Source organism: Parathielavia appendiculata (assembly GCF_033297405.1).
Source record: "Parathielavia appendiculata strain CBS 731.68 unplaced genomic scaffold N657scaffold_12, whole genome shotgun sequence".
In the NCBI taxonomy this organism is placed as follows: domain Eukaryota; kingdom Fungi; phylum Ascomycota; class Sordariomycetes; order Sordariales; family Chaetomiaceae; genus Parathielavia; species Parathielavia appendiculata.
In genome coordinates, this window is record NW_026944231.1 from 798536 (window position 1) to 825427 (window position 26892).

The window sequence follows — 26892 nt, forward strand, 5'->3', positions numbered from 1 at the left end:
CTCCTTCACACTCTGACTCTTTCCAACCCATATATCTTTGCTCAAGATAATACTGGGCAACATTGTGCAACGTATGTTAGACCTGACACCTAGGGATTCAAGTGACAAGTCAAACCCTACAAACACTACAGTTCATTTCCCTATCATCACAATTGCACATTCACTACATCCGTTTGTACTCCTACCCACATCTACGCTGCCGATGCAAGATGAATCAAAATCATGCGCCCCAAGAGTCCCCAGATCTCAACCCCAACAGCTCCCTTATGTGACACGACGGGGTCGTTTGAACACAAAATAGAATACCCCCCCAGATACCGGCATCTACCCGTTCTAGTTTGGCTGTAACCACTCTAAGCCTCATCCCCTGTCCCACAATCCGCAACGATTTCGACAATCCCAACAGTTATCCTCCTATTGAGGGGCTGGCTCGTTCGCCAAGTTGTGAAGGCTAGTAGTGGAATGTTAGCTACCACGGCCAGATAAAAAGTTGCAGAAAAAGAGAAAGACTGAAAAAAAAGAACACACCTAATATCCTGTCTATTATCAGGATTCGCCATCCCGGCATTCTTATCCACCTCCTCCTCTCCGTTCGCCGTCCTCCGCTCCGCAAGGCCGCCGACGACCGCACGATCACCGCCATCGGCATCGACAAGCGTGCGCTTGGCCACGTTAACGGGACCGCTGTTGCCAACCACAGCATTGCTCGGGTTCGCGCCGTCGCCCGCCGATGAAGCCGCGGCCTCGGCGATCTTGCGCTTCTTGCCGCGCAGTTCGTTGAGGTGCTCAAAGTAGCCAGCGGGCACCTCGGTCTGGTACTTGCCGCAAAAGACGCCGACCTCAAAATCCGTAACCTTGCCGCCGGGGCCCTGCACCTCCATGCAGGCGGCTTTGAGGTCGTCCAGGTCCTGGTAGATGACGTCGTCGGCGTTAATGTGCCGCGCAATGTCCTGCCGCGTCTTCTCGTGCGCGATGAGCTCTTGCGGGGTGGCAAGGTCAATGCCGTACTGCAACACGCATTAGTTAGGGGCCCAGAACAGATTGCGAGAGGGCAGTGGACTCACGATATGGGGATGCTTGATGGGCGGCGCGCAGCTCGCAAAGATGACCTTTCGGGCGCCGGCCTCGCGCGCCATGCTGACAATCTCCCTGCTGGTGGTGCCGCGCACGATCGAATCGTCCACTAGGCACACGACGCGGCCCTGGAATTCCGACTCCATGGCGCTCAGCTTGCGCCGCACGCTCTTCTGGCGCGCCTTCTGGCCGGGCAGGATGAAGGTCCGGTACACGTAGCGGTTCTTGATGAAGCCGTTGGAGAAGGGCTTTCCGAGGCGCTCCGACACGACGGCGGCCGCCGTGTTGCTCGTCTCGGGGACGGGGATGATGACGTCGATCTCCCGGACGCCGTCCTCCCCCAGCACCTCGCGCAGCTTGTCGGCAAGTTTGGCGCCCATGTTCTGGCGGCTGCTGTTGACCGAGATGCCGTCCATGATGGTGTCGGGGCGGGCAAAGTAGACGTACTCGAAGATGTCGGGCGAGTACGCCTCGGCCTCGGTGACCTGGTGAAACTGCGGCTGGCCGCCCTTTTGAATGAAGACGGCCTGGCCGGGCAGGATGTCTTGGAAGTCACGGAAGCCCAGCTGGCGGAGGGCAATACTCTCCGAGGCCAGCATGTAATCCGTGCCGCCCTCGATCGTGGTCGACGGCCGGCTGCCCATGATGAGCGGGCGGATGCCGTACGAGTCGCGGAAGGCAAGGATGCCGTAGCCAGCAACCATGGCGGTAGCGGCCCACGCGCCCTGGCAGCGCTGGTATGTCTGGGCCAGTGCAGTGAAGATGTCCTCGACGTTGACGCGGGCCTTACCCGTCTCGTTGAGAGCGTTGGCGAAGACATTGAGCATCAGCTCGCTGTCCGAATCGGTGTTGACATGGCGGTGGGCCTCCTTGTCGAGGAAGTCCCGCAGCTCGGGGGCGTTGATCAGGTTGCCGTTATGCGCGAAGCAGATGCCGTAGGGGGAGTTGACGTAGAACGGCTGGCTCTCGGCGCTCTGAAGACGTCACAGGAGTCAGTCAGCCAAGATGTCGTAAGTCAAGACAAGAACAGCACACACCGAGCTGGTCCCGGCTGTCGGATACCGCAGGTGGGCAATGCCCATGTAGCCCGGCAGGTCTGCGACACGCTTGCCGTCCTCAAACACCTTGGAGGCCATGCCATTGCCCTTGCACTGGAATATCCGGCCACCGGCGGCACACGTCGCAATGCCACAGGCATCCTGGCCGCGGTGCTGCAGGTAGTAGAGACTCTCGTGCAGATCGACGGCGGCGTCGGCGCTCGTCGAATCGGCGAGGATGAGGCCGAGTATGCCGCACATGTTTGCTCGTCACCCACCACTTGAATTGAATGAAAAGAGCGACGCTGTTGGAGATGCGGTGCACAATCAAACTCCCCCGATTGCAAGCGATTTGTCAATGGACTGTTCGCGGAGGTAGAATTCACAGGGCGGAGTGCCGAAATCGGTCTGGGTTGGTTTCAACGCGAGACGACAAGGGCACGGTTCACTGCTTGGTCTCGTGGCAAACGTGGGGTGAGAAAGGGACCGGGCAGGATTATTGACACGGCGAAATCCAGAGCCTCGTTATTCACCGCCGTGGCAGGAGGGCCAAGGGCAGAAGGCGGTGGCAAAAGCAACCCGAATGTGCTTCCATTTTCTAAAACTAACGAGTGGTTTTTTCACTGCCGAATGAAGGGCAGCGAGAATCCTCCATTTATGTGCACGCGGGGAAAATTTTCGAGCCGGCATGCTGCGGGGCACGGGGCCGGTGCAGCAAGTGATGTAGTGGCGCTCCGCTTCGCAGGCTTATCGATTGGGTGCCGTTCTGGCGGATACCAGGGCGCTCAAAGGGGATGGGTGACAGCCTCCTACAAAGGCACCGCAAAGGGAACTGAATACAACAACATGGGACAAAGTGAGAGCGTCGTACAACGCTATCTACCTTAATTCGACATCGCAGTCTCCTCCTGTTGAGACTAGGGTATATAAGGCCGTATAGGATTTGTATGGATTAACCACCACTAGAAGGCAACTTGGCCAGAGGCAAACAGCTCCGGCTTATAAAATATTGGACGTCACGTTTCCAAAACTCGTATTACATATAATTTGCACTATAGACGGACAAACCTAGATATAACTAATGTTACACGATTAATTTCTATATAGCAAACACCAGCCACTTAGCTGAGTTAAGTGGTCTATGAAAAATGAACTGCATCCATGCATAAGCTGCTCATCAGCACCGCCCTGACCTTGCTACGGCATGCTTCCTATCTAAGGTACCCAGCTGTCCTATCCGCCTCTGCGCCCAGCCTCTGAGCTACCAACCTCCACCCTCTTCCAATCATGGTAATATGCAACAATCTAGGCTACTCAACATAATCAAAGGGTTTCTCCATGTCGCTATCAATGTTTGCCCGCTTCGCCAGCAGAAGATGAATAAACCCCCTCTCAACCATGAGACACCACAACCCGGCCACGACTTGAAATGACATGCTGGAAAGGCCCCAATCTACCCACCTCCCTCCCCCAAAACCCCCTAACCCCCTTTCCCCATCTCAAGCAAGCCGCAAGAGGAAACGTAAGAACGCTTCAAACCAGCTCGGCAAGCGCCTTGGCCCGGTTCTCTTCGAGCGCCTTGACAAACGTCTCGTACGGCGTCAGGGTGCCTAGCGCGCGACGCATGTGGGCATTGACAATCTGCAGACCGTAAACATAGCTGGCATTGACCCAGCCGAATCTGTTTTTTTCACACACACACACAACCCTCGTTAGCCTTTTGTTCTTTCCAAGCAAAAAGAGAGAGGACGAAACAAAGTCCCTAAAACACTCACCCCTCCTTCGCAACGCCCTTGAAATCCAGCCCCTGGTTCCCATACTCGGCATCGACCCGGTGCGGATCAATCGGCCGCGTGACATCATACTTCTCCACCACCACCCCATTGAAGTCGACAAACGCCTTGGTGATCATGAAGAGCCACTTGTACGCCAGCCGCTCGGCCTCCTCGGTAAAGCTGTACCGGTACAGGCCCGTCCAGGCGAGCATCTGCTGCGGCGCCCAGCCGTAGGGGTAATCCCACTGGCGGTTGGGTCTCTCGAGCCCAATCTCGCCGCGGCTCTCTTTGGTGCCCGACAGCAGGCCGCCAAACGCCTCGAGTTTGGGCAGCGCCTTGGTCACCATGGCGGCCGCCTGCTTGGGGCTGGCGCAGCCGGCCCAGAGAGCCCAGAAGGTGGTGGCGCTCTCGTACGTGCACTGCTGGCGCTTGGCCGTGTCGTAGTCAAAGTACATGCCTTGCTCTTCGTTCCAAAGGTACTTGTCGATGGCCAGCTTACGGCGCTTGGCACGGCGGTCCCAGATGGCCGACGTCTCGACGTGGTTGGCCGCGGGCATGTTGGGGCCGACGCAGTACTCGGCGGGGACGACGAGCTTGTCGCCAAACACGTTGCGGATTGTGCGCGCAATGTCCGTCTCATATTTGAAGAGCAGCGCGTTGAGGTCGATGGTCGCCAGGTTGGCGCACACCCCTTCGAACCGGTACGTTGTGTCGTGGCCCGACTCGCGCACCGCCCGGTCGTGCATAAAGTACTCGTCCAGCTCGGGCTCCTTGATCCGCCCGTTGTTGTACGCGTCGACAAACTCGTCAAAGGTGACGCCGTGCTTTTTGACGTACGGCTCGAGGATGTGGACGAAGTGGCCGGCTTCCGTCTCGGGGGGAACGCCGAGGCCCTGGGGCCGGTACCGCGATAGACCCGTGACGGGATCTAGTCGGGGCTCGGCCACCCACACGCTGTGGTACTCCTTGATGGCAGCGAGGATGGCGGTGCGCAAGAAGTCGACCGCGCCCGGCTCGTGCTTGATCTTGTCGTAGACGCGGAGTGCCATGTCCGTCAGGAAGGGGGGCTGTGACCGAAGGAGGTAGTAGGACCGTGTCGCGTTGAGTATCTTGCCATAGTGCTTGATGCAGAAGCAGAAGTTGAGCACCATCGACTTGGCGAGGTCGACCTTGTCGTGGACCAGCAACCCGAGCGACTCCATGTAGCTGTCCCACCCATACAGCTCGTTGAACCTGCCCCCTGGGACGACAAACGGCCGGCCTCTCAGCGACTTCTTTCCTGTCTTGGGGTCCGTCACCTCCTCCATGTCCACGGCCAACAGACCGGGTTTGACGTTCATATCCCGGACCAGTTCGGGTGTAATCTTCTCCGGGAGGAGCTGCACGTCCAGGCGAATCTCGGGTCTCTCCTCGGCCAGCTTTTTGTAGTACTCGTACTGGTCGAGCGCACCTCTCGGGACGTAGATGCGCGGGCGAGGGTCATCTGTCCAGTCCTTTGGGTCCCGGGCTGCAATCTCAATGCTGGAAGCGTCGATGCGCCGTGTCAACCCCTCCCAGAAGTGGTCCCGGATCATGCGTGATAACCGGTTGACGGGGTTCTCATTGAGTCTCGCCTCGTCGAGGATGATCTGCTTACGACCGTACTCTTTGGCGAGGGAGAGCTCCTGGAGAAGGTTAGAAAGCATATAGGTGCCGCGGATGTCGAAGCGGTTGTGGCCATTGGATGCCGCCGTGCGGAGGCTCAGAACCTAGGGCATGGTTGGTCATCTCGTTTATCTCAGCTCAGATAACCCAGTCTCTTCCTTCTACTCACCTTTGGCCCAGCGTCCTCGATTGTGATTTGCATGTTCCTATCAGTGTCCTCCTGCATCTGAAGACTGTGGAGCGTCGGCTCAACCTGGATCAGAAAGCGGCGATTATGGGGGATCGTAGACTCGTCTGGAGGATAATATCAGCGCTAAAATTTAGAGATAAGTTTGGGAGTGGTTCATACCATGGCTCCCCCGCCTGTACGGCTCATGTAGACCCAACCGGTCCAATTGCCTCACCAAGCTGTTCTGTCGCGCGAGCCTAGTCAGCCAGTTGTCCGAGAACCCTTGGAACCTCTTTAGTTTGGGCGCCCACCTGTGAATAAGTGCGAGTCCGGGGACCGGCGCGGTGAAGCCTGTGGCGCTCCTCGGCAGTGTAGTAGGTCCTCGCGTCGTCGTAGACATTAAGCTCATCGGACGAGCCACGCTTCGTCGGCAAGCTGACGCCCGGGGGCGCCGGACCTTCCATTTCGGTTTCCGGGCGGATGGGCATAGTGCAAGTCGGCGCGACGAAAAGAGTCAGCCCCGGAAGCAAGCGAAGCCCGAAAAGAGCTCAGAGACCTGCTTCTGCTCGAGTGGTCAGCGGCTTGGAAATCTACTAGGGGCTTTGCGCTATCGTGTCTTGTCGTCTGTCGGTCCAGAAGGAGGGAAAGCGGACAGAATCGCAGACGAGCTTGCAGCGTGGGCTGGGCGATATTGCGGTTTCACGTACGGTGTAGCACGACCGATCTTGGAGGAGGACAGGGTCCGCGAGGTGCCGCGGCGGGAAGGACCAGGGGATCGACCGAGATTGGGATTCGATCACGCGGACCCGAAAAAAAAGCACCGCTAACCTGGAAGCAGAAAATGGGGGCGAAGCAGCGCTGTGCTTTCTGCCGTTGGAGTGCAATGCGATTTTTGGGATCTGAGTGGAATGCCGATCGCAGTTCTGGCTGTTGTAGTGAGTGACGGGAACGGAGATGGGATGGTGTCACGGCTTAAACGTTGACGTTGAACGGTTGGCAAGATGCTGTCCGCGGCGAGCAATGTAGTCATCAACTGGTCGGATGACTCGAAGTTCTCAGGTTGTTATTAGCAAGGAGAGAAGGCGGTGTTGACAGCCCAAGATGTAAAAAAGAAGAGGGCTTGTTTGGAAGCTGGACTTCGGTGGAGTTCCCGTGGCAAACCCACGATGATATTCTGGTGATGGTGGGCAGGTGCATGCGGTGCAGATCTCCAATTCCCTGACTCCATTGGTCTCTTCTTCCACTTGTGCCCCCGTACACGAATACGGCTTTAACATCAGACAAAACCAAGCTGAAAGGTTTCGCAATACAGAACATAACTAGAGGTTACTGTCCATTTGCCTGTTGTGTAGATAGGTACAACAACCATCTTTAATCGATCTCTCTAAGCCGCTCCATATCCCCATTGTCGTCACCGAGCTTTCGTCGCTCTTTAAAGTGGGTTTGTCGTGTCAGTCGGATGTGGATCATGACGCTGCGATGGAACTCGGCACTCAGCACCAACGGTTTGGGTCCACTATGACGAAGGCTTGCAAAGTCAGGTTTCAGCTTGAACGTCTTCCACATTCCTTTGCTGCGATATTCTCAAGCGAGAGGCTTGGAGTCTGAGAATGAGTCAACATAGTTTCATCAAGACGGGAGACAAAAACTCTCGTCGGGTGTGCGAGATCGGAAGCTGTTGAAGAGACAGGGCTGAATATCCCCATTTCAGTCAGCAGGTGAACTACCAGGCAACAAAACCCCCGCGTACCCGCGCCAGCAGCCCTACCCCACGACTTCCATCCCGTATCCGGGGAACGATAGGAGAAGAGCAGAGACGAGCAAGTCTCCGGTGACGAGGACCAGATTTATATTTCAGTTTTGTCTTTTTCTTGCGGCATTTCTTATAAAGTTGCCTCTTTTCACCTCACATGACCGCCTTTCGCGGTGATTCTTGAAGCTTGGCATTGGCTCTCAAGCCGCGAAACCGATCCGGCAATCTTCAAATTGAATGACGTGGGGGTCCAGAATGGGTTGCCAGGCGAGGCTCTGTATACTGTGATAGAGGCATCCCAGACAAGGATCTGGGCTTGTACATATTTTGTTCCATCCTATGCAGAGTGTCAAAGATCCAACAATTGGTTCTGAAACAAATCCTCGACTAGCAACGCCGCCCTCGGAGCAAAGTCCGACGATGGTTGGCCGCTGAATCCGACCAGCTCAGCGTTGGAGGTAACCTCTAACTTATACAACTTGAAAACAGAAAGCATCCCTCCGGCGGCGGCAATCGGGAATCAAAAAGATTAAAAAAAAAAACACATTAAGCAAGAATCTGAGAAGCGTAAGGAAATCAACCCTTGTAATAGCCCTCCATCTCGCTAGGATGCTCCCACTTGATCGGATGCACTAGCATGGTCCGCAAGCACATCCGCCCCGTACTATCAGCCCTCTCCTCCTCCTTCACGCCGCCCCTCAGCTCGCCGGCCCCGTCGCGGCCGCCGTCCGGCCCCCGCCCGTCATACTGCGCGTAGCCCAGCCAGCGCCGCCACAACAGGCCCGCAAACTCGGCGTTGTAGTACCAGCTCGTCCCCTTGTGGTTGTGCTCGTTGCGCAGGTCAAATGGGCTCCCCGGCCCACCGGCCGACCCGTCGCGGCCGCCGTTGAATGCCCGGTCCACGGCGTGCAGGTCCCACTCGCGGTCGATCCAGACCGGGTGGGGCGCGTAGACGGCCTTGAGGCCGTGGTGCAGCGCCATGGTGGCGGGGAACATCTCGCTGAACATTGCGTGGCGCATCCGCCACGTCTCCTCGTGCATAACGGCCAGCAGCCGGCGACTGAGGCGCGAGGCCGTGATGATGGAGGACCGGCGGGGCGGGATCGGCTGGTCGATCGGGTAACCCGTCACGTCCGACGCGAACACCCAGCCCGAGTTCTCGGCGTCGAAGAGCGGGTTCAGCGTGATCAGGTCCGCGTCCTCGCCCACGCCGCAGCGGGTCTGGTCGGTGCGGCGGCCGCACGAGGCGGGGACGAAGCTCTGCCCGCCGAGCTCGGAGCGCAGGGGCACGCGGCCGGGGAAGGAGACGGGCCCGAAGACAGCCGGGCGGCCGCTGGCCTTCGTCTCGTCGTGGACGACCCGCGTGAAGTTGTCCCAGCTTCCGTGGTACCGAGGGATGTAGTACTTTGCCGAGCGCTCCCACGCTTCCACGCGGGACTGCTGCCGGCCCCATTTCCCGAGGCGGTCGAACAGCTCGTAGTAGTTGCCGAGGACGCGCATGTCCAATTCCCAGTTCCAAAAGTGCTCGTACTCGGGGTGATTCATGGCGAAGACCTGGAGGGGCATGTGCGCGCTTCGGTAGACGCCGTGGATGTCCTGACCGCTTGGGTTGGAGAAAGTGTTCCCGAACCCGCCCGGGTAGACCAAGCGCATCTGGTCCTCGGACCAGAGGGTGCAGAGGCCGTGGAACTCCCTAGGCATGTTCTCGTCGAGGATTCGTTGACCCGTTGCCGGATCCGCCCAGATGGCCTCGTTGTCGTCCCGAACATGGAGCAGGAAATGAACACCATACTCTCCTCCCGAGCGGAGAGCGAGTTCCGAGATCATGGCTCGAAAGTTGAGGAGTGCGTGGTGCGTCCATTGGTAGCCCGTGTATGCCCGGATTACGACGGCAGTTCGTGTGATCTTGTGCTTGTGCTTGGGCCGTCCGTAGCGTGTGGCCAATTTCGCTGGGACCGGTTCGCTAGAACCATAAGGGTTAACGAAACGCTGTTTGTTGGATTCATAGCATCGGGTCTGTGCATCGGCCCAGTCGATATTGTCGTAGTTGATCTTGCCGGTCTTGGCCCACACAGCTTCGCTCCCTTCCCGCTCCGTGTCCATGCCGACTTCCACACCTCCTGCCTCGAAGGTGTAGCCCAAACCGTAGGGGCCGTATCTTCCGAATCTGTCGAAACAGACATCGTCCCGCAGTCCCAGAAGGCTATGCGAGCCGATGATGGGCTCCGACTGGCCCTGGACGATACCCTGATAGGCGTATATATCAGGAACGCGGATCTTCTGGTCCTTGTCGAGGTAGCAGGGTTCGACCTCGTGATACTGAGACCTGTACTTTGCCGACTCGTAATCCGGTTGTGGAATAAATGGCGTTGGGGTGGGTAAACCGGTGTAGGAGATGGTGAAGGGGTACGGTGATTCCTCGCCGCTCACCCTAGGGTGCTCCGGCCTGTACTCGCTAGCTGGCACCAAGGCTTTGAGGCCAAGGAAGAAGCCATCGAGACTGCCAGAGTCAGAGGTTGTCATGGATGCTGGCAAGAATCGTAGAAGGGGACACTCACTGCCTGAACCGTAGCCAATTCAGCATGTCTGGGCTCCAGGGTGGCACCTCTGGTTCCTCAGCCCCGGCCGTCAACACTGTGACAGTCCTCGATCCACTGCCCCAATCATTGCGGCTCTTCGCATTGTAATGGAACTCGGTCAGATCATGCACTCTTTCCCTCAAGAGGCGGGGCTCGGTCAACCTCAGGGCAAGACCTAGCAAAGTGAGAAAGCCGAAAGTCCAGAAGAGGACTCTCCGATACAAGGAATTGCCCAGAAGTGCCCGTACGCGAATCCGCGATATCTGTTGGGCTGGGCGGGGGAGTAGCGGCCTGTCCTCTCTGGAAAACAAGCTGGATATCGACGAGCTGCTTTTTTTGACTACGATTGAGGACGACCGCTCCATCACTTGGGAACCGGCACGATGCTCTTGTGGCTCTCCGACGATAGACTGCTTCATACCGTGTGTAGCGAATGTTTGGGCAAGCTGTCAGCCTGTAAGCGAGCAATCGCCGTCCGTAGTTGAGATAGCCAAGACGGAGGAGGCGAGGGTGTTGGGTGGGAAACAGAAGTAACAGCAACGATGAGGACAAGGAGGGCAAGAGAGGAAGCAAGACAAAACGACGGGAAGGACTGTGCCTGCGTCACAAAGAGTCAAGGGCATCGAGCAGCCAACTAAACCCGAGGAATTGTGGCATGTTGGCCGCACAGCCAAAATCAGAGACCATGAGGGCTTGCGTAATTCGAAGTGCAGTGACCGAAAGCAGAAAGCTGGAGCCCCAAGCGGCGGCCTGGGTCGCGGTCATAGCCATCCCAGCATAACCAGATTTTGACCCGAATGAACGGGTGCAGTGACACGCTTCGCACGCAAAGCTAAGATAGCTCTACACCACTGTCAGCCCTGCATCCGAGCCGCAATGGATTGCGGAGGGACCGTGGGTCTGCTCGCATCCCACAACGCTGGGCCACCACGACAAGCTTCCAACCAGATCTGCGATAGGCAGTTGCTCGCTGGGCGCGAGGATGACACGGTGGAGTGAAAGCTGAGTTCCATTGCGGTACGTCCCAGAAATATCTGGAATTGACAAAGACAGGAAGCTCAGTTTTCACTCCCAAGCTGTTAGTTGGCCTGCTTTCTGGCGAGGTGCTTGCACTGACGTTGGAGGCCAGAGATGAATTGGATTGAAATCATTGGCCGATTGGATCCTGTTGGTGCTGGGCTCTTGGCTGCTTACCTAAACATTGACAGATCCGCCTGCCACTGCCCGACATTTTTCAGCGATTGGCCAATGGTTGGAATGGGCATCTCCAGCGTTCTTCCGCCCTTCTCCGTAGTAGACGTTCTGTAACAGCTTGCGCCTCCTTCATCAACGTCCGAACCCGTTCGAGTTGGCCAGAAACATCAGCCAAACCCGGCGACCGGGCCGTCCAGGATTACAGTATTCCGAAAACCCAAGTATTCTGCATTTGAACTTATGCAGACTTTGGAGAATTGACTGCCGAGCAGAGATTCTTGGTGACCGAAGTTCTGCACTTCTGTTTGGATGGTGTTTCAACCGTCATATGCCTTTCGTCCTGCTCAACGGATGGGTTCCGAGCGCCAGTGCTCCGACACTCATCACTCAGTCTCCTAAAGAAACATAGCAGCTTGCTCGGACTTTCGCGTATATCGGACAGGTACAGCGCTCAGTTTGTAACTTAATACCGAACTCTTCCTCGGATAGGCAGGCCTTACTCTTGTCCAAGTGAACGTGCACCTGGCGTTTCTGGTCAGGTACTCTTTGCCCAGGGACCGGTCGCCAACAACGGTTAGTGAAACGACTTGACCATTGACCTCCCGGACCCGGTCAAGACACTCGGGTCCGTTTCGTACCACGACGGTATCCGGTGCGAGGGATAACCAACAGCCTGAAAACAATCCCATGGTAGTCACACGGCAAGATGTGGTCCTTAGCCCGTTGACTAGCATCACGTCAGCAATAGGTACATCATCAGTTGAGCTGACAGCAGGCGGCCATCCGCCGATCCAGAGCGTGAAGTCTCGGGCTTTCCTGATGTCCCGGGCTCTCGGGGCTTTTGCTATTGCTGTGTACGGCTGGCCAATTGATCCGTCTGCCTGTCAGCATGCGCAGTTTGGAGTACGGCGACCTGACCGTCGAGGCGACCGATGCGGACGTCCACGGTACTGGTGAGGGCAATGGAGCCTGCGTCCTCGAGCTGTAAGATAAGGTACGTACCGACATTCATGCTGTGGCTTACCCATCATGTGCGGTTGCTGACATTCGATCCACCCTCAATCTCAGAGATCCCTCGAACATTTGCGTGATTCCATAAACAAAGAAGCGTCGCAACGGCCGTAGGAGGGTTCCACATCGGACATGGCGATGCGGTTGGGAGTGAGACGGAGTTGGTTGAGGTCAAGCTCGGGGGGTCCGCTACGGAGCTGTAACATGGTCATACTCCTCCTCGTTCTCCTCCGGGACGGGGACGACTACTAGAGCCGGGGCCGGGGCCCGGTGGGGACCGGAAGCGGGTTCCACATCCGGACGTGATGGATCGGGCTACTTCCGGATTGGGGGCAAGAAACGGGAACTCGAGAGACGGGGAAGGTTCGGTGGCTGGCAGGGCCTGGCGGTGGTAGGCTAGGCTTTGCTTGGTCCTCTGTAGGCGGTGGGGCTGGACCTAATTCTATCATCCATAGGAACCGTCATCTTGGGATGCTTTTGTGCCTGCTGGTGTGCCCGCCTGAGGGCAACTCATGATTCGTGACCTGCATTATATTGGGCTCGCCGGGCTTGGTTTGCAAGCTGTGGTGGATGTGATGTACACAGTAATCGCAGCAACTGAGCAAGCGAGGGCTTTTCTGGGACTCCAGTGGCCGGAGCATCGTGGGCTCTGTATGATAAGTGTTTTCATCCGTTGGGTTTGCTACCGTTGCCTCTCTCGGAAACAGTTCTGCGGCTGTCTTTACTAACAGTGTGCTTTCGACCATGTGTACGCGAGTTGATCACCTGATCTTCGAGTGTCCTCTTGCAGTAGTGTTCCTGTGGAATGGCAGTTTTATGGCTACCGCGCTGATTGCCGGAATAGGAAACTGATTTCTGGCTCCTTGTCATGACGGAGCGGTGGTGCGAAAAGAGCGCCCTGCCGACAACGCTGTACACATGAGACGAGACGAGCATGAACCGTCGCGCTGGTTTCCCAGTCGGAGCCACAGGCTGCAGTTCTGGACGCTCGAACAACAACTTCTGCGGGTTTTACGAAGAAAGGATCCACCTGTCAAATTTGTGATCCCAATCACCTCGTCGTCTCCACAACATCCACATCCAACCCGCATTGTCACATGGGAATAAGTGGAAGGTTTTCCCCAAATGGTGACCTAACAATCCAATAATACCTACACGTACCTGTAAAGAGGTCCATAATCCACAACTTCGCGGAATGCGATGGTTTTCACTATCCTACCCCAAACTCACAGGATAAATAACGTATATACGGGACAAAGGTGGTCAACCAATGGAAGTCTCATCAATTCAAATGCAAATGACAACATCCGTTGCGGGTGACGTCATTGACCGGTGCCCAAATTCGAGTCTCAACATTGAGTCCCGTAATACACTAGCAGTCTCGATACAGAGTACTCCTCCAACACCATCATACTGTACCTCCTTCGTCTTCTTGGAGGTTCGGGGCAGGTTAAAGTTGTCGAGCTGACACTACAGGTTACAGCAGGGGAAAGAAGTGACTATCGAACGCCACGTCTAGGTCTCCGTTGGGTTTCGTCGGCCAGCAAATCGGCAGGCGCAAAGTGGTCCCCTACAGTCTGCAGTGCCTTGGATCCCGAGTTTTCTCATGCCACTAACCGTGAATCTTCATTGAGAATTGGAATTCGACATTCCAGCATACGGTAAAGTACGTATACGCCGTACGGACCGCAAGGCTGGGAAATCACGCAGCAAGCCCATCGCGAGCAACTTGCGTCTGATAGCCGATGCCATAGGGCCAACCAGGACGGGACGATGGTAATCCCGGCGTTCTTGTTATCTGCATCTCTTCGAAGTTTAAACTTTAACATGGAAACTCTCAGGGACGCACCCCACTTGCGGTGGGTCAGGGCCTCGATGCTGTTTGTCAACGCCAAGAACTCCAACACACCGATCAGGAAGGAGAGTAACCAGCAAGAAAATCCGACACGGCCACACCTCGGTTGGACACTGAAGATACGAACAATTCCTCCCAACATCACCGCTGCTAAGCGCCGCTGTGCGCGTCTCGCTAGCACTTACCAACAAGAGAACGTATTGACAAATGCAGTGAAAGCGTGCTGATCGTGGAAATCGCTTGGCGCGCTGGAAATTCTGGAAGTATGGCTTGCCACGATCTGCACGTGTCAGGTTGTCGTTATCTTCCAACAAAGACGACCCAAGCCTGCGGCTCGCCAAACTCCGCCATGGCGAGCCTTCCTCCGGCTTCAAATGGAGACGGCCCAAGACACGAGGCGACTCTTGGCCGGTTCTGAAGCCCTCACCAGGCTAGCGTGCCGACAAGTACGGCGACAGCTGCGGCCCAGAATCGACGTCGGTGGCGTGAGCGAAGCTTCTTCAACCGGGGTTGCCACGCCTCGGTGCCGCCTTGGCAAAATTGGAGCAGCTTCTGCCAAGCACCATACAGCACGCCGGGCCTATCGAGCCAGTCGGGGTGTTGTCCAAGCTCATGTTTTAGGAAGGTGCTCATGCTGAAGGCAAGCCCCTGTTGGGCTTCCCCAGGCTCAAAAATGCCAATGTCACGAAGCGAGCCGTTGCGCGATGCGTCGTGGCCAAGCGGCGGAAGCTTGCCGGGAAAAGCTTCGTTCAGTCGCCGTGTCTCGGCATTCACTCAACCAACAAGAGTCAAGACGGCAAACGGCCCTCGCCCCGTCATGCACACCGACGACATGGAGAGCGGCGAAATCAGTTACTCTCCAACCACTGAAGGAGTGTGTAAAAAAATCCGCTATCCCCCCCCTCGTGATTGTCAAGTTGGGACGGCCTGGTTGGCGCGGACGGCGAGGGCAGGCAATCCTGCCGCCCACACCCAATTATCTCTTGGCGCTCTTGTTCCATCTTGGAAGGTGACAAGACTTCCAAGACTTGTGGACTTTCCCGACCTGGACATTGCCGCTTCTCGTGTGGTTCGTCGTTGAGGCGACAGCATGGCCTGGTCCCCTCCATCCTCTGATTGCTCGGTCTCAAGGGTATCTTACCCTCGGAAAACTACCCTGTTCAGGGGAATGTCGGCATCACTTCAATGGCAGGTTGCAGGAGAGACATGCGGGGTTCGAGGGGGCCTCCCCATTGCAGCGGCGAACCGTGTGCCACCCTGGCTGTTTTAAGATATACCATGAAAAGCATCAGATATATATATATACATATATATTTCCCGCGTCGCGCTGCTACGACCCTCGGGCAAGCTCGACCCTCTACTCCTCTCCCCCTCGTTTGATCTTTCGAGCGTCAAGTTGCGAGCTTCATTGCCCGTCATGGCGTCAGACCCAACCAGCATCGCCGTCGACAACGATGTCCACGCCATGGTCAAGGAAAAGGAGGTCACCATGGCCCCAGTCTTGACGAACCAGGACGAACCCAAGCTGGGCATCACCATTGATGGCGGAATACCAACCGAGGAGGAACTGCACACTCTCCGGCGTGTGCCTGACAAGATCCCCTGGGCCATCTATACCATCGCCTTTATCGAGCTGTGCGAGCGCTTCTCGTACTATGGCACCACCGCCGTCTTCACAAATTTCATCCAGCAGCCGCGGCCCGAATACTCGGCCACCGGTGCCAGCTACGACATCGAGAACGGCCAAGCCGGCGCCCTTGGTCTCGGCCAGCGGACCTCGACCGCCCTGACCACATTCAACTCGTTCTGGCAGTACACCATGCCTTTGTTTGGTGCCTGGATTGCCGACAGCTTCCTCGGCCGCTACCGGACCATCGGCTGGGCCCTTATGGTCGACATTGTTGGTCACCTCGTCCTCGTCGTCTCCGGTCTCCCCCCTGTCATCAAGAATCCCAACGGCTCCCTGGGCGCCTTCTGTGTCGGTATCATCCTCGTGGGAGTCGGTACCGGCGGTTTCAAGCCCAACGTCAACCCCTTGATTGTCGAGCAACTCGACTTGGAAAAGATGGTGATCAGAACGCTGCCCAGCGGCGAGCGAGTTATTGTCGACCCCGCGGCGACGGCCTCTCGCGTGTACCACTACTTCTACCTCTTCATCAACATTGGCGCTCTGACTGGCCAGCTCGGCATGGTGTACTGCGAGCATTACGTCGGCTTTTGGCTGTCGTACACCCTCCCGACCATCATGCTCTGCTTCTGCCCGCTCGTCATGCTCTGGGGCCGTCGCCGGTACAAGCGCGTCCCTCCCCAGGGCTCTGTCCTTGGCCGTGCCACGAAGTTGTTCTTCCTCGCTAACAAGGGCCGCTGGTCCATCAACCCCGTCAAGACCTACAAGCAACTGCACGATGGCACCTTCTGGGACAACGTCAAGCCGTCCCGGTTCGTCGCCTCGGATAAGCCCAAGCCCAAGTGGATGGACTTTGACGATGCTTGGGTGGACGAGGTCCGCCGTGGTTTCAATGCCTGCGCGGTCTTCCTGTGGTACCCTCTCTTCTGGCTCTGCTACAACCAGAGTAAGTCCAGCCCGCCTAACTCTCTGAGTTTCTGACGCTGACCGTTTTGTCCAGTCAACAACAACCTGATCTCCCAAGCCGCGACCATGAAGATCGGCGGCGTGCCCAACGACGTGCTCACGAACCTGAACCCCTTTGCGCTCATCATCTTGATCCCCCTCCTCGACATCGTTGTCTACCCGGCCCTGCGCAAGATTCGCATCAACCCGACCCCGCTCAAGCGCATCGCCGTCGGCTACTTCACCGCGGCCGCCGCCATGATCTGGGCCACCGTGATCCAGTATTACATCTACCAGAAGAGCGAGTGCGGGTATTACGCCAACGGCGTCTTCCCCGATGGCACCGAGCGCGAGTGCGCCAACGTCGACATTAGCATGTGGGCACAGTCGGGCTCGTACATCCTCATCGCCTTCTCCGAGATCATGGCGTCCATCACCTCGCTGGAGTACGCCCACTCCAAGGCGCCCGCCAACATGAGGTCGATGGTGCAGTCGGTCGCGCTCTTCATGAACGCCATCTCGTCGGCGCTCGGGTTCGCGCTCGTCTACCTGGCTGACGACCCGCTGCTTATCTGGAACTATGCTGTCGCGGCCATCCTGGCGGCCGTCGGCGGCACCATGTTCTGGCTGCAGATGCGTCACTTGGATAAGCAGGAGGATCAGCTCAACTTGCTGCCTACGGGCCAGGTTGGTGATACTAAGGCTGAGGCTAAGTGGGAGAATGATGAGAGGTCGGAGGTGAGGGTGTGATGAGGGGGTTGTTTTGCGATATCGGTAATGGGGACTGGGAAGGGAATATTGTGATGCGCTGACATGGAAAAGACATGCATTGCTCATGAGGAAGTGCAGCAGGGGACTGATATCATGGATTTTCTACTTGCCTCGTTTCTCAGTTTTGATACCATGGTCCCTGATGACGTTGTGGGGATCCGAAAACGGCCATTCTGGCCCTGGGAGTACGATAGTTCGGGAAAAGATACCCTCATTTGATCCTTCAAACCTTCTTCACACAAGGTTATCTGAAAATTTTGTATGCCTGCTTGCTTGATCGGTGATACCATTTCTTTTGATTGCGGTGAAACAGATCTGAGTGCTCGGTAATGGGCTTGTGTGCACAGCCAAACCAGCACTCATTGTTTCCTCCAGTAACTTAGTCAAATTCCCTGATACGGCACGAGGCATCGGACGCGCCGTGCTGCAGCTTCGACCCCTAAAGCTCTCCGGAGCTGCGGGCTATGGATAGCCCAACGACGGGAGAGTGCGCGCACAATCACAACAAGACCTTTGGACGTTCCGCATGGAGACGCGGACCATGTGACGCGCCTGAGCTGTTCCTGAGGCATCTCGTGAGCGGTAGCTTCCACGGGCGCTGCCCGCTGGCCCTACTAGGAAGGTGAGAATGTGAGTTCATTGTCGATTACACTCCTTTTTTTCCTCTTTTGGCTTGGCTTCTTCTCTTCTTATTTACCTTTTCTTCCTTTTCTTTGTTCTTCCTTTTCTTTATTTCTTTTCATCTTCGATTGCTTGTGAATATGGGCCTGTAGTATCATAAGATATGCTAGCGAACAACCTATATACCTAGGGCTAGGTTGTACTAACAAGCTTCGTAAGTTTGGGCCGAGCTTACCTGGTAATTCAACAGTACTTCACAACAGAGGTTGAGTGGTGTTCTTCTCTTAGAGCTCATTATCTGAACAGCCTAAGGCAATTGAGATTGCTAGCCGGTATACATCCGTATTGAGGCAACGTGGAGAGGGCCCAGCTGCCAGAATTGATCATTGATGTGATGAAGCTCCTGTAGGAAGCCCTGGATAAGAGTCAGCGGCGCTGCCTAAAGTAGATAGTTACCATAGTGTAACGTATGCAAAGAAAGGTGTTAGTTAGTACGGAGGTACAGTGAAGCTTAACCCGCTACAATGTGATTAAGAAGCTAGGCCCTTTCAAAACGCATCGTTTCAGAGACATACGCTGCCTTACCTTCACCTAAGTACAGTACATGTACTTTTGACTCGAGTTGTCAACACGTAAAGCTTCGACCATTGATTCTTGAACATCGCAGGCCTGTATCCACCAATTGGCATGCGACCCACTTCTCCGTAACATTACATACTACCACTGTTCCAGCATGTGCCGAGTGCGCGCCTCGCGTCCCCTCTTGAATTTGTTGACACAAGAGACACATTCTCGGATCCCCATTCCTGCTTTGCCGCTTATCAATCCGGGATGCCATCTTGGCAACCACATCACCAACACCGTCAACTCGAGACAGCGCAACATTCTACAGCCTTTCTCCGCAAAACCACAGGACATCACCCCGACAGCGACGCGACAATCTGACGTCTCGACTCTCTGGGCCCAGCGGTTGCCCCACGCCGTCTTCGCTGGCAATCTCAACCAACACACCTAAACCCGTCGACCACCGGACACGTCTGGATTGTCGGAGAACACGAGTTTGATACGGGAGGATGCGTGCGGATGCTGTATCACGGGCTGGGAACTGTATGCTGGCAAACGCAAGGACCACGAAATAACCACGATCCCATCGACCCGCTTGACCTGCGCTCACAGGACATCGCTCTGCGTGGGCTGTGACACGGTCGTCCGTCGTCGTATCTGTCGAAAAGCGCTCCGGTGTATCGCGGTACACCCGCGACCATGGCTCCGGTCGCGGGCCCCTCCGGCGGGGGAGGGAATATCAAGGTGGTGGTCAGATGTCGTCCTTTCAACGGGAGAGGTGAGGAGCCATCTTGTTCACAAACAGATTGTGTGACAGAAAGCTGATGCCGTTGCCTGGCAGAACACGACCGGGGCGCAAGATGTATCGTGGAAATGAAAGACAACCAGACGATCCTGACTCCGCCGCCCGATAGTGCAGGGAAGGCGGTCAAGGACCACGGCCAGAAAGTCTTCGCCTTTGACAAGTCGTATTGGTCATTCGACAAGAATGCGCCAAACTACGCCGGGCAGGAGCACCTGTTCCAGGATCTCGGCAAGCCGCTGCTCGACAATGCCTTCCAGGGATACAACAACTGTATTTTTGCTTACGGCCAGACCGGTTCAGGCAAGTCGTACTCGATGATGGGGTACGGGAAGGACGCGGGTATCATTCCAAACATCTGCCAGGATATGTTTAGGAGGATTGAGGAGATGCAGCGGGACAAGAACCTGCGCTGCACCGTCGAGGTGTCGTATCTCGAAATCTACAACGAACGAGTGCGCGACTTGCTGAACCCGGCCAACAAGGGCAACCTCAAGGTTCGGGAGCACCCCTCAACGGGGCCGTACGTCGAGGATCTGGCGAAGTTGGTCGTCGGGAGTTTCCAAGAAATCGAGCACTTGATGGACGAGGGAAACAAGGCGAGAACGGTGGCGGCGACCAACATGAACGAGACGTCGAGTCGAAGTCACGCCGTGTTTACCCTCATGCTGACTCAGAAGCGGTTCGACCCTGAAACAAAGATGTCGATGGAGAAGGCGGCCAAGATCAGCCTTGTTGATCTTGCTGGTTCGGAAAGGGCCACTTCCACAGGCGCGACTGGCGCTCGGCTCAAGGAAGGCGCAGAAATCAACCGCTCGCTTTCCACCCTCGGCCGTGTCATTGCAGCATTGGCAGATTTATCCACCGGCAAGAAAAAGAAAGGCGCGGCAGGCCAGGTTCCTTACCGAGACAGTGTCCTCACTTGGTTACTTAAAGACTCTCTTGGAGGCAACAGTATGACGGCCATGATTGCTGCCATCAGCCCGGCCGACATCAACTACGATGAGACACTCAGCACGCTTCGGTACGCCGATTCGGCGAAACGCATCAAGAACCACGCAGTCGTCAATGAGGACGCCAACGCCCGCATGATCCGCGAGCTCAAGGAGGAACTGGCCCTCCTCCGCAGCAAACTCAGCAGCGGAGGCGGGGCTGGCGGTGCCCCAGTTCCCGCCGAGGAGGTGTACGCAGAAGGCACGCCTCTGGAGCAGCAAATCGTCAGCATCACGCAGTCCGACGGCACCGTCAAGAAGGTTTCCAAGGCCGAAATTGCCGAGCAGCTGAGCCAGAGCGAGAAGCTGCTGCAAGACCTCAACCAGACGTGGGAGCAGAAACTGGCCAAAACGGAGGAAATCCACAAAGAGCGAGAAGCTGCGCTCGAGGAGTTGGGTATCAGCATTGAGAAAGGCTTCATCGGCATGTCCACGCCAAAGAAAATGCCACATTTGGTCAACCTTTCAGACGACCCGCTGCTCGCCGAGTGCCTGGTTTACAACTTGAAACCCGGGAGCACTACTGTGGGCGCGGACCACCAAGCAAACATTCGTCTGAACGGGTCAAGAATCCTCCACGAACACTGCACTTTTGACAACGCGCCAGATGAGACGGTCACGGTCACGCCAAAGGAAGGAGCTGCAGTAATGGTGAACGGAAAGCGAGTGACGGAGCCCACGCGGCTGCACTCGGGGTACCGCATCATCCTTGGCGACTTCCACATTTTCAGGTTCAATCATCCGATGGAGGCACGTGCCGAACGGGCGGAGAGGCAACAACAGAGTCTCCTGCGCCAGTCCATCACCGCAAGCCAGTTACAAGCCCTGGAAAAGACCTCGCCGTCTCCGAGTCCAAGACCGGGCCACGATAGGACCTTGAGCACGGCCATTTCGGACTATGGCGACAGCCGCCCAGACTCGCCAGCCCCGTTCCAGCGCAATGCAAAGGAGTCCGACTGGTCCTTCGCGCGCAGGGAAGCTGCTGGCGCCATTCTCGGCACAGACCAGAACTTCGCCAAACTGACCGATGAGGAACTCAATGCCCTGTTCGAAGACGTTCAGAGGGCCCGCGCAGAGCGTGTGATCGGCCGGGAAGGGGACGAGGATATGGAGTCGATGGCGTCGTACCCGATTAGGGAGAAGTACATGTCCACCGGCACCATCGACAATTTCTCGCTCGACACGGCCCTGACCATGCCGTCCACCCCTAAGCAGGGCGAGGCAGAGGACAGGCTGCGCGAGATGCGCGAGGAGATGCAGAGCCAGCTGGAGAAGCAGAAGGAGGAGTACCGCGACCAGCTCAAAAGCGCAGAGGCGGCGAATGTGGAGGTCGAGGAGATCAAGAAGGAGAAGGCCCGGATGGAAGAGACGCTCGTCCAGCTCAAGGCCGACATGCAGAAGCAGCTTGAGGTCCAGCGGCGCGAGTATGAGGCCAAGATCGAGAAGCTGGATCCGCTCAAGCGGCCGAAGGCGAGGCCGAAGCTGTCCGAGGATGAGGTTGAGCGTGCAAAGGTCGTGGTCAAACACTGGCGGAGCCGGCACTACGTGCGTATGGCCGAGGCCGTCTTGCAGCATGCTGCGATGCTGAAGGAGGCCCAGATCATGAGCCACGAGCTCGACGAACACGTTGTCTTCCAGTTCACCGTGGTCGACGTCGGCCACATGCTCTGCTCATCTTACGACATGGTTCTTAATGGGCTGACCGGTGAAGGGGAGGATATAGAGCTCGAAGAGGCGCCCAAGCCGTGCATCGGCGTCCGTGTCATTGACTACAAGCATGGGGTTGTCCATCTCTGGAGCATCGAAAAGCTCCACGACAGGGTTCGGCAGATGCGGCAGATGTACCAGTATCTCGACCAGCCTGAGTATGCCCAGCATCTGAGCATCGACAACCCCTTCATCGAAACATGCATGCCGCAGTACACGCTTGTTGGGGAGGTCGACGTGCCTCTGAAGGCTGTCTTCGAGAGTTGGGTACAGGATTTCACGCTCGACGTCTTCTCTCCACATACCTCGCACGCAATCGGCATCATCAAGCTTGCGCTTGAGCCCTCTAGCGCGCGGGCGCCGTCTAACACGCTCAAGTTCAACATTGTCATGCATGAGATGGTTGGCTTTGCGGAGCGCGAAGGCACCGAGGTGCATGCGCAGCTGTTCATTCCCGGCATTTCCGAAGACGGCATCACCACCACCCAGATGATCAAGGACTTCGACGAAGGCCCGATCCGGTTCGAGAGCGTTCATAGCATGAGCGTTCCGCTGTTTGCGCCTCCGCAGACGACGCTGAGGGTGGCCATCTTCGCCAGGGTGTCGGCCATGCATCTGGATAAGCTCCTTAGCTGGGACGACATGAGGGATGCGGTGCCCAGTTCTCGGGGTAAGCGCAAGGGCGCCAGGATCAGTGAGGCACACTTCTTCACGGAAGAGAAGCACGACTTGCTCGCGCGGGTGCAGATCCTCGAGATGAACGAGGAGGGGGAATACGTGCCGGTGGAGGTTACCCAGACCAGTGAGCTCGATAGCGGGACATTCCAGCTGCATCAGGGCCTCCAAAGGCGCATTGCCATCAATCTCACGCACAGCTCCGGCGATGCTCTACCATGGGACGACGTTATTGCGATGCGTGTGGGCAAGATCCAGCTGCTGGACAGCGCAGGCAAGACGCCCGACATGGGCACTGCCAGTCCAGATATCTCACTGAAGCTCGTATCCCAACCCGTGTTTCATACGAATGCGAATGGCACTCGAAGCGTGACGGTGGCTGGGCAATGGGACTCGAGCTTGCACGATTCGCTGCTCCTCGACCGGGTCACGGCGGATAAGTATCGCGTGCAAATGACGGTGTCGTGGGAGATCAGCTCCGAGAAGCTGGCCGAGCCAATGAAGTTCTCGCTGAACCTCTGCTGCCAGATCCTCTCGCGGTCCTTCGTCCGGCAGACCTCCATGTTCTCGGCACTCTGGCAGCAGGTGCGCATCGTCCACTCGGTGACAGGCATCTTCACGCTGCAGATGCGGCCCGCCCCGATTAAGCGCGTGGGCGACCTGTGGCGGATGAACAGCCAGTATGACTATGTCAAGGGCGAGGAAAACCTGACAGCGTGGACGCCGCGGGGCGTGTCTCTGGTGGCGGACTTTATCAGCTCGAGGAAGAAGCGGCAGAGGATCGCCGAAATTGCAGCGGTCCAGTCCTTCCTCAAGAAAATCGGCTTCAAGAACGACACCAACGGTTCTGACGGGCTCGACGACACCGACCTCCTACCGCCCCGCCCGGTCATATCCGACGCCGACTCCATCGCCGAGCTCCTCAAAGACGACACCCCCGAACCGTCCGAAGCCTCCTCTCTACCACCAGCCGAATCAGCCGAGGGAGCCAATCCAGCGGCAGCCCTTGATCAGGGGACAACAACCTCCCCTCCTCCCTCCCCCAAAGCCGAATACACACCCGAACAAACCTCCCTCCTCACCCGCTGCCTAGATCTTTGGCAGCGCTACCCAGACCCGACCCTCAAGATCTTCTCCCCGTCCAATACGGCGCCCCCAGAAGACGGCGCCTTCGCCTCTTCCTCCTCCTCAGAATTGACGCCGACGTGCGTCGCAACGGTCATTCGCGTGCCCAAGAACCCGGCCGTGCTCAAGGGTGGGTACCTGCTCGTGCCCAACGCGGATTCGACGCGGTGGGTGAAGCGGTTCGTAGAGCTGCGCCGGCCGTACCTGCATGTCCATTCGGTTGCGGACGGGGAGGAGGTCGGGGTTGTGAGCTTGCGGAATGCGAGGGTGGATAGCCAGCCGGGCATTTTGGGGCTATTGAATTTTCATCATCATACCGACAATATTGAGAATGAGGGTCGCGGTGTGGATAGGGCGGATGGTGAGAGTCGGGGTGGCTATGGGACGCCAGGGAGGGGCGTGTCGCCTTCGCCTTCCAGGTCGCCTGCTCCTCATGCTTCGACGCCTGGTGCGGGGACGGGGAGGTTGATCGCTTCACTTTGGCCTGGCAGCGGGAATGGGAATGGTGCCGGTGGTGGTGGGTTGGATACGCCCAGCCGAGGAAACCCGAATGATCGGAGTGGTGCCGGCGGTGGCGGAGGGATCAGCAGGCTCAGCGAGCGGCTGCAGGCCGGGGTGTTTGCTGTCTATGGGACGGACAATACCTGGCTGTTTGCTGCGCGCAGTGAGCGGGACAAGATGGATTGGATTGTCAAGATCGATCAGAGTTTCGCCATGGGCAGTGGCAGCGGAAGTGCGAATGGGAGCGGGACAGGGAGTCCGCGGGTGGGGTGGTGATGCCTTGCAAATGGTGCGGAAGAGTGCTGGTTTGGTAAAGGGGGATGTAGTGATAGATGGTTGGATGGATAGACCAGAGTGGTGGATGATGAGGACATGGCTTATACATTTGCTGCAGCTCCTTTCAATACTACGGATACCCGGGGGATATTACTCCCTTCTGTCTTTTGGTTTCCTTTTTCCTCGATCTATACAGGAAGGCGTTCCTTTCCAGTTAACCCCTAGGTAGATTAGGTTGGATAGAGAAGGATATAAGTTCACGAAATTCAGGGAGCATTCTTCCCTTTGCGGTTCATCAACTGGGGTACTTTTCTTGTGACATATGGCAATAGAAGGAGCGTGTCTCTGGGTCCTCGAAGTCAAGTTAGTCCTATTACACCGCTGGTTAGCTCTCTCTAACTATAACGTACATTATCAGTGAGTGGGCCATATCAGTGAGTGGGCCATATCAGTGAGTGGGCCACTTTTCCACGCGACGCGCTACATCTACACATTACATCAACTTCATCCATCACCCAGTATGCCTCCTACTTTAAAAGAAGCCAGGGTAATAATAGCCCTTGAGGCTCTTCAAAACGACAAAAACGAAACCCAACAAAAGCAACAAAAAACCAAAACCGCAACCCGAAGAACCCTAAAACCCCAACCCAAGGCAAAGACTGCACGACACGATACAACACCTGGGGTAAAGAAGCTCACTCAATCAGAAGAGGAGGCCATTGTTCAATACATCATTGAGCTATCTACACGATGTTTTCCACCAAGACTCAGTGGTGTGGAAGAAATGGCCAACCACCTGCTACGCGAACGCGACGCGCCCCCTGTCGGTCAACTCTGGGCGCATTGATTTGTCAAACGCCAGCCAGAGCTCCGAACGCGTTATATGCGTAGATACGACTACCAGAGGGCTAAGTGCGAGGATCCAAAGGTTATTGGCGAGTGGTTTACTCTCGTATGGAACACCCACGACCTCACGGCCTAGCACACCACAACCTTGGGTCTTCCAGACACCCCACAACCCCCAAGAGGCTAATGCATAGTCAACGCTCATCAAGACTCGCATTATCAACCATCAAAACAGCGATCTAACTTCAATGTTGACTGCCGTGGACCAGCTTGCCAAGGGTACAACAGCTAAAATGCATCGAGTGGCTCTCCTCGAGTCAGAGGTCGCTTCTCTCCGCAAGGCCAAAGAGGCACTAAGCAAGCGCCGGAGAGCCAAAAAGACACGTGTACAGTTTGGCGGATCACTCACTGTACAGGGAGCACAGGGGATACTAGGTCAGGGGGATGTTGGTGGAGAGGGAGTGCAAGAAACGCAGTTGGGAAGTAGTGATACAGGGGGGGGTCGTGCGAGGGTTCGGTGCTGTGGTGTGTGCGGTAAGTCTGGCCATAATGCCCGCACTTGCCAGGAGGCTGTAGAAGCATCTGATTCAGCTGTTTCTGATGTAACTATAGTTGGTTCCTAGTGTTGTTGTTTTACAATTGAGGATGGCATCTGTAGGGTAGTAGAAAGTGGCCCACTCACTGATAATGTACGTTATGCACTATTTGTCTAGGTCTTTGATAATGCTTAAACATAGGAGTATTTTGTAACGGTCTCAGGTAGTATATTGCAACTAGCTGATGACGACTCTACGAGTACACTGAACTTGGAGAAGGAAAGAAGAGATGTGAGACTCTGGTAGCTCGAGAGCCAATTTATCCTCACAGGTGTGCGCTGCTAGAAGGTTTGACACTGTGGGTCGAATGGGAATAGCTTCATCCAGGGAGTTTGGTGGACCGTGCTTATACGAGAGCTGGCCGAGGGTCATCGAGGCCCATCTCGGGCCCAGCCCGTTACATATTTCGTTTGTTGGTGGTTACAGCGTTACAGCATCGACTCGCTATTAGTAGATCGCAGTTCGCTAGCCGTTTACTGTTAGCCAGCCTTCTTCCTCCTCTTGCCAAATCTAACATGTATCCGCGGAGTGGTTACAAATGAGCAGGGGAATGGTAGGTAAGGTAGTTAAAGTATCACAGGTTTCGCTTCGTCGACTTGACTCTATCATCCGACTAGTCCCTCCAGTCCCCAAGCACGTTATCGGATGCTGAGAAGGTGTGCAGATTGGTCAGACCGTGCACAGGCCTTGGAGTGAAGAGTAACATAGCGATGATTTCAAACACGTCCAGTTAATGAGGTCGCGATGATACAC

General features: G+C 56.3%; 7 protein-coding genes across 7 annotated transcripts; 2 read left to right on the plus strand and 5 right to left on the minus strand.

Annotated features, from left to right (window-relative positions):
- Positions 1-127: 127 nt before the first annotated feature.
- N657DRAFT_623873 (Amidophosphoribosyltransferase) lies at positions 128-2714 on the minus strand. Its single transcript, XM_062790700.1, has 4 exons — positions 2112-2714; positions 1065-2048; positions 529-1007; positions 128-451 (listed from the first exon to the last, which is right to left on the minus strand). Exons 1-4 carry the CDS (start codon positions 2370-2372, stop codon positions 415-417), a joined length of 1761 nt encoding a protein of 586 aa, XP_062645213.1. The 5' UTR covers positions 2373-2714; the 3' UTR covers positions 128-414.
- Positions 2715-3594: 880 nt separating this feature from the next.
- N657DRAFT_601588 (glycoside hydrolase family 37 protein) lies at positions 3595-6453 on the minus strand. Its single transcript, XM_062790107.1, has 5 exons — positions 6011-6453; positions 5880-5943; positions 5700-5824; positions 3887-5634; positions 3595-3792 (listed from the first exon to the last, which is right to left on the minus strand). Exons 1-5 carry the CDS (start codon positions 6185-6187, stop codon positions 3645-3647), a joined length of 2262 nt encoding a protein of 753 aa, XP_062645214.1. The 5' UTR covers positions 6188-6453; the 3' UTR covers positions 3595-3644.
- Positions 6454-8028: 1575 nt separating this feature from the next.
- N657DRAFT_578175 (uncharacterized protein) lies at positions 8029-10396 on the minus strand (the record flags this gene model as incomplete). The annotated part of the gene is made up of 2 exons (XM_062789304.1): positions 8029-9952; positions 10011-10396. 2 exons carry the CDS (start codon positions 10394-10396, stop codon positions 8029-8031), a joined length of 2310 nt encoding a protein of 769 aa, XP_062645215.1.
- Positions 10397-11441: 1045 nt separating this feature from the next.
- N657DRAFT_130807 (uncharacterized protein) lies at positions 11442-12476 on the minus strand. The gene is made up of 2 exons (XM_062785865.1): positions 12232-12476; positions 11442-12075 (listed from the first exon to the last, which is right to left on the minus strand). Exons 1-2 carry the CDS (start codon positions 12254-12256, stop codon positions 11621-11623), a joined length of 480 nt encoding a protein of 159 aa, XP_062645216.1. The 5' UTR covers positions 12257-12476; the 3' UTR covers positions 11442-11620.
- Positions 12477-13514: 1038 nt separating this feature from the next.
- N657DRAFT_648282 (uncharacterized protein) lies at positions 13515-14259 on the minus strand. The gene is made up of 2 exons (XM_062793488.1): positions 14078-14259; positions 13515-14012 (listed from the first exon to the last, which is right to left on the minus strand). Exons 1-2 carry the CDS (start codon positions 14231-14233, stop codon positions 13863-13865), a joined length of 306 nt encoding a protein of 101 aa, XP_062645217.1. The 5' UTR covers positions 14234-14259; the 3' UTR covers positions 13515-13862.
- Positions 14260-15508: 1249 nt separating this feature from the next.
- Positions 15509-17413, plus strand: N657DRAFT_577891 (PTR2-domain-containing protein; the record flags this gene model as incomplete). The annotated part of the gene is made up of 2 exons (XM_062789278.1): positions 15509-16664; positions 16719-17413. 2 exons carry the CDS (start codon positions 15509-15511, stop codon positions 17411-17413), a joined length of 1851 nt encoding a protein of 616 aa, XP_062645218.1.
- A 1443-nt stretch (positions 17414-18856) lies between these two features.
- On the plus strand, positions 18857-24942 carry N657DRAFT_601594 (kinesin-domain-containing protein). The gene is made up of 2 exons (XM_062790108.1): positions 18857-19397; positions 19461-24942. Exons 1-2 carry the CDS (start codon positions 19319-19321, stop codon positions 24695-24697), a joined length of 5316 nt encoding a protein of 1771 aa, XP_062645219.1. The 5' UTR covers positions 18857-19318; the 3' UTR covers positions 24698-24942.
- Positions 24943-26892: the final 1950 nt, after the last annotated feature.

Excerpts from the sequence above, each read along its gene's own strand:
- N657DRAFT_648282 (XM_062793488.1), bottom strand. The coding sequence starts at position 14,233 with ATGTTGGGAGGAATTGTTCGTATCTTCAGTGTCCAACCGAGGTGTGGC. Across the intron at positions 14,013-14,077 it reads ACCGCAAGTGGGGTGCGTCC|CATCGTCCCGTCCTGGTTGG; the intron begins CTGAGAGTTTCC and ends CGCCGGGATTAC.
- N657DRAFT_623873 (XM_062790700.1), bottom strand. The coding sequence starts at position 2,372 with ATGTGCGGCATACTCGGCCTCATCCTCGCCGATTCGACGAGCGCCGAC. Across the intron at positions 2,049-2,111 it reads CGACAGCCGGGACCAGCTCG|AGCGCCGAGAGCCAGCCGTT; the intron begins GTGTGTGCTGTT and ends TGACGTCTTCAG. Across the intron at positions 452-528 it reads GATAATAGACAGGATATTAG|CCTTCACAACTTGGCGAACG; the intron begins GTGTGTTCTTTT and ends TTCCACTACTAG.
- N657DRAFT_130807 (XM_062785865.1), bottom strand. The coding sequence starts at position 12,256 with ATGATGGGTAAGCCACAGCATGAAT. Across the intron at positions 12,076-12,231 it reads GGGTAAGCCACAGCATGAAT|CAATAGCAAAAGCCCCGAGA; the intron begins GTCGGTACGTAC and ends AGCCGTACACAG.
- N657DRAFT_601588 (XM_062790107.1), bottom strand. The coding sequence starts at position 6,187 with ATGCCCATCCGCCCGGAAACCGAAATGGAAGGTCCGGCGCCCCCGGGC. Across the intron at positions 5,825-5,879 it reads GTACAGGCGGGGGAGCCATG|ACGAGTCTACGATCCCCCAT; the intron begins GTATGAACCACT and ends ATTATCCTCCAG. Across the intron at positions 5,635-5,699 it reads TCGAGGACGCTGGGCCAAAG|GTTCTGAGCCTCCGCACGGC; the intron begins GTGAGTAGAAGG and ends ACCATGCCCTAG.
- N657DRAFT_601594 (XM_062790108.1), top strand. The coding sequence starts at position 19,319 with ATGGCTCCGGTCGCGGGCCCCTCCGGCGGGGGAGGGAATATCAAGGTG. Across the intron at positions 19,398-19,460 it reads TCGTCCTTTCAACGGGAGAG|AACACGACCGGGGCGCAAGA; the intron begins GTGAGGAGCCAT and ends GTTGCCTGGCAG.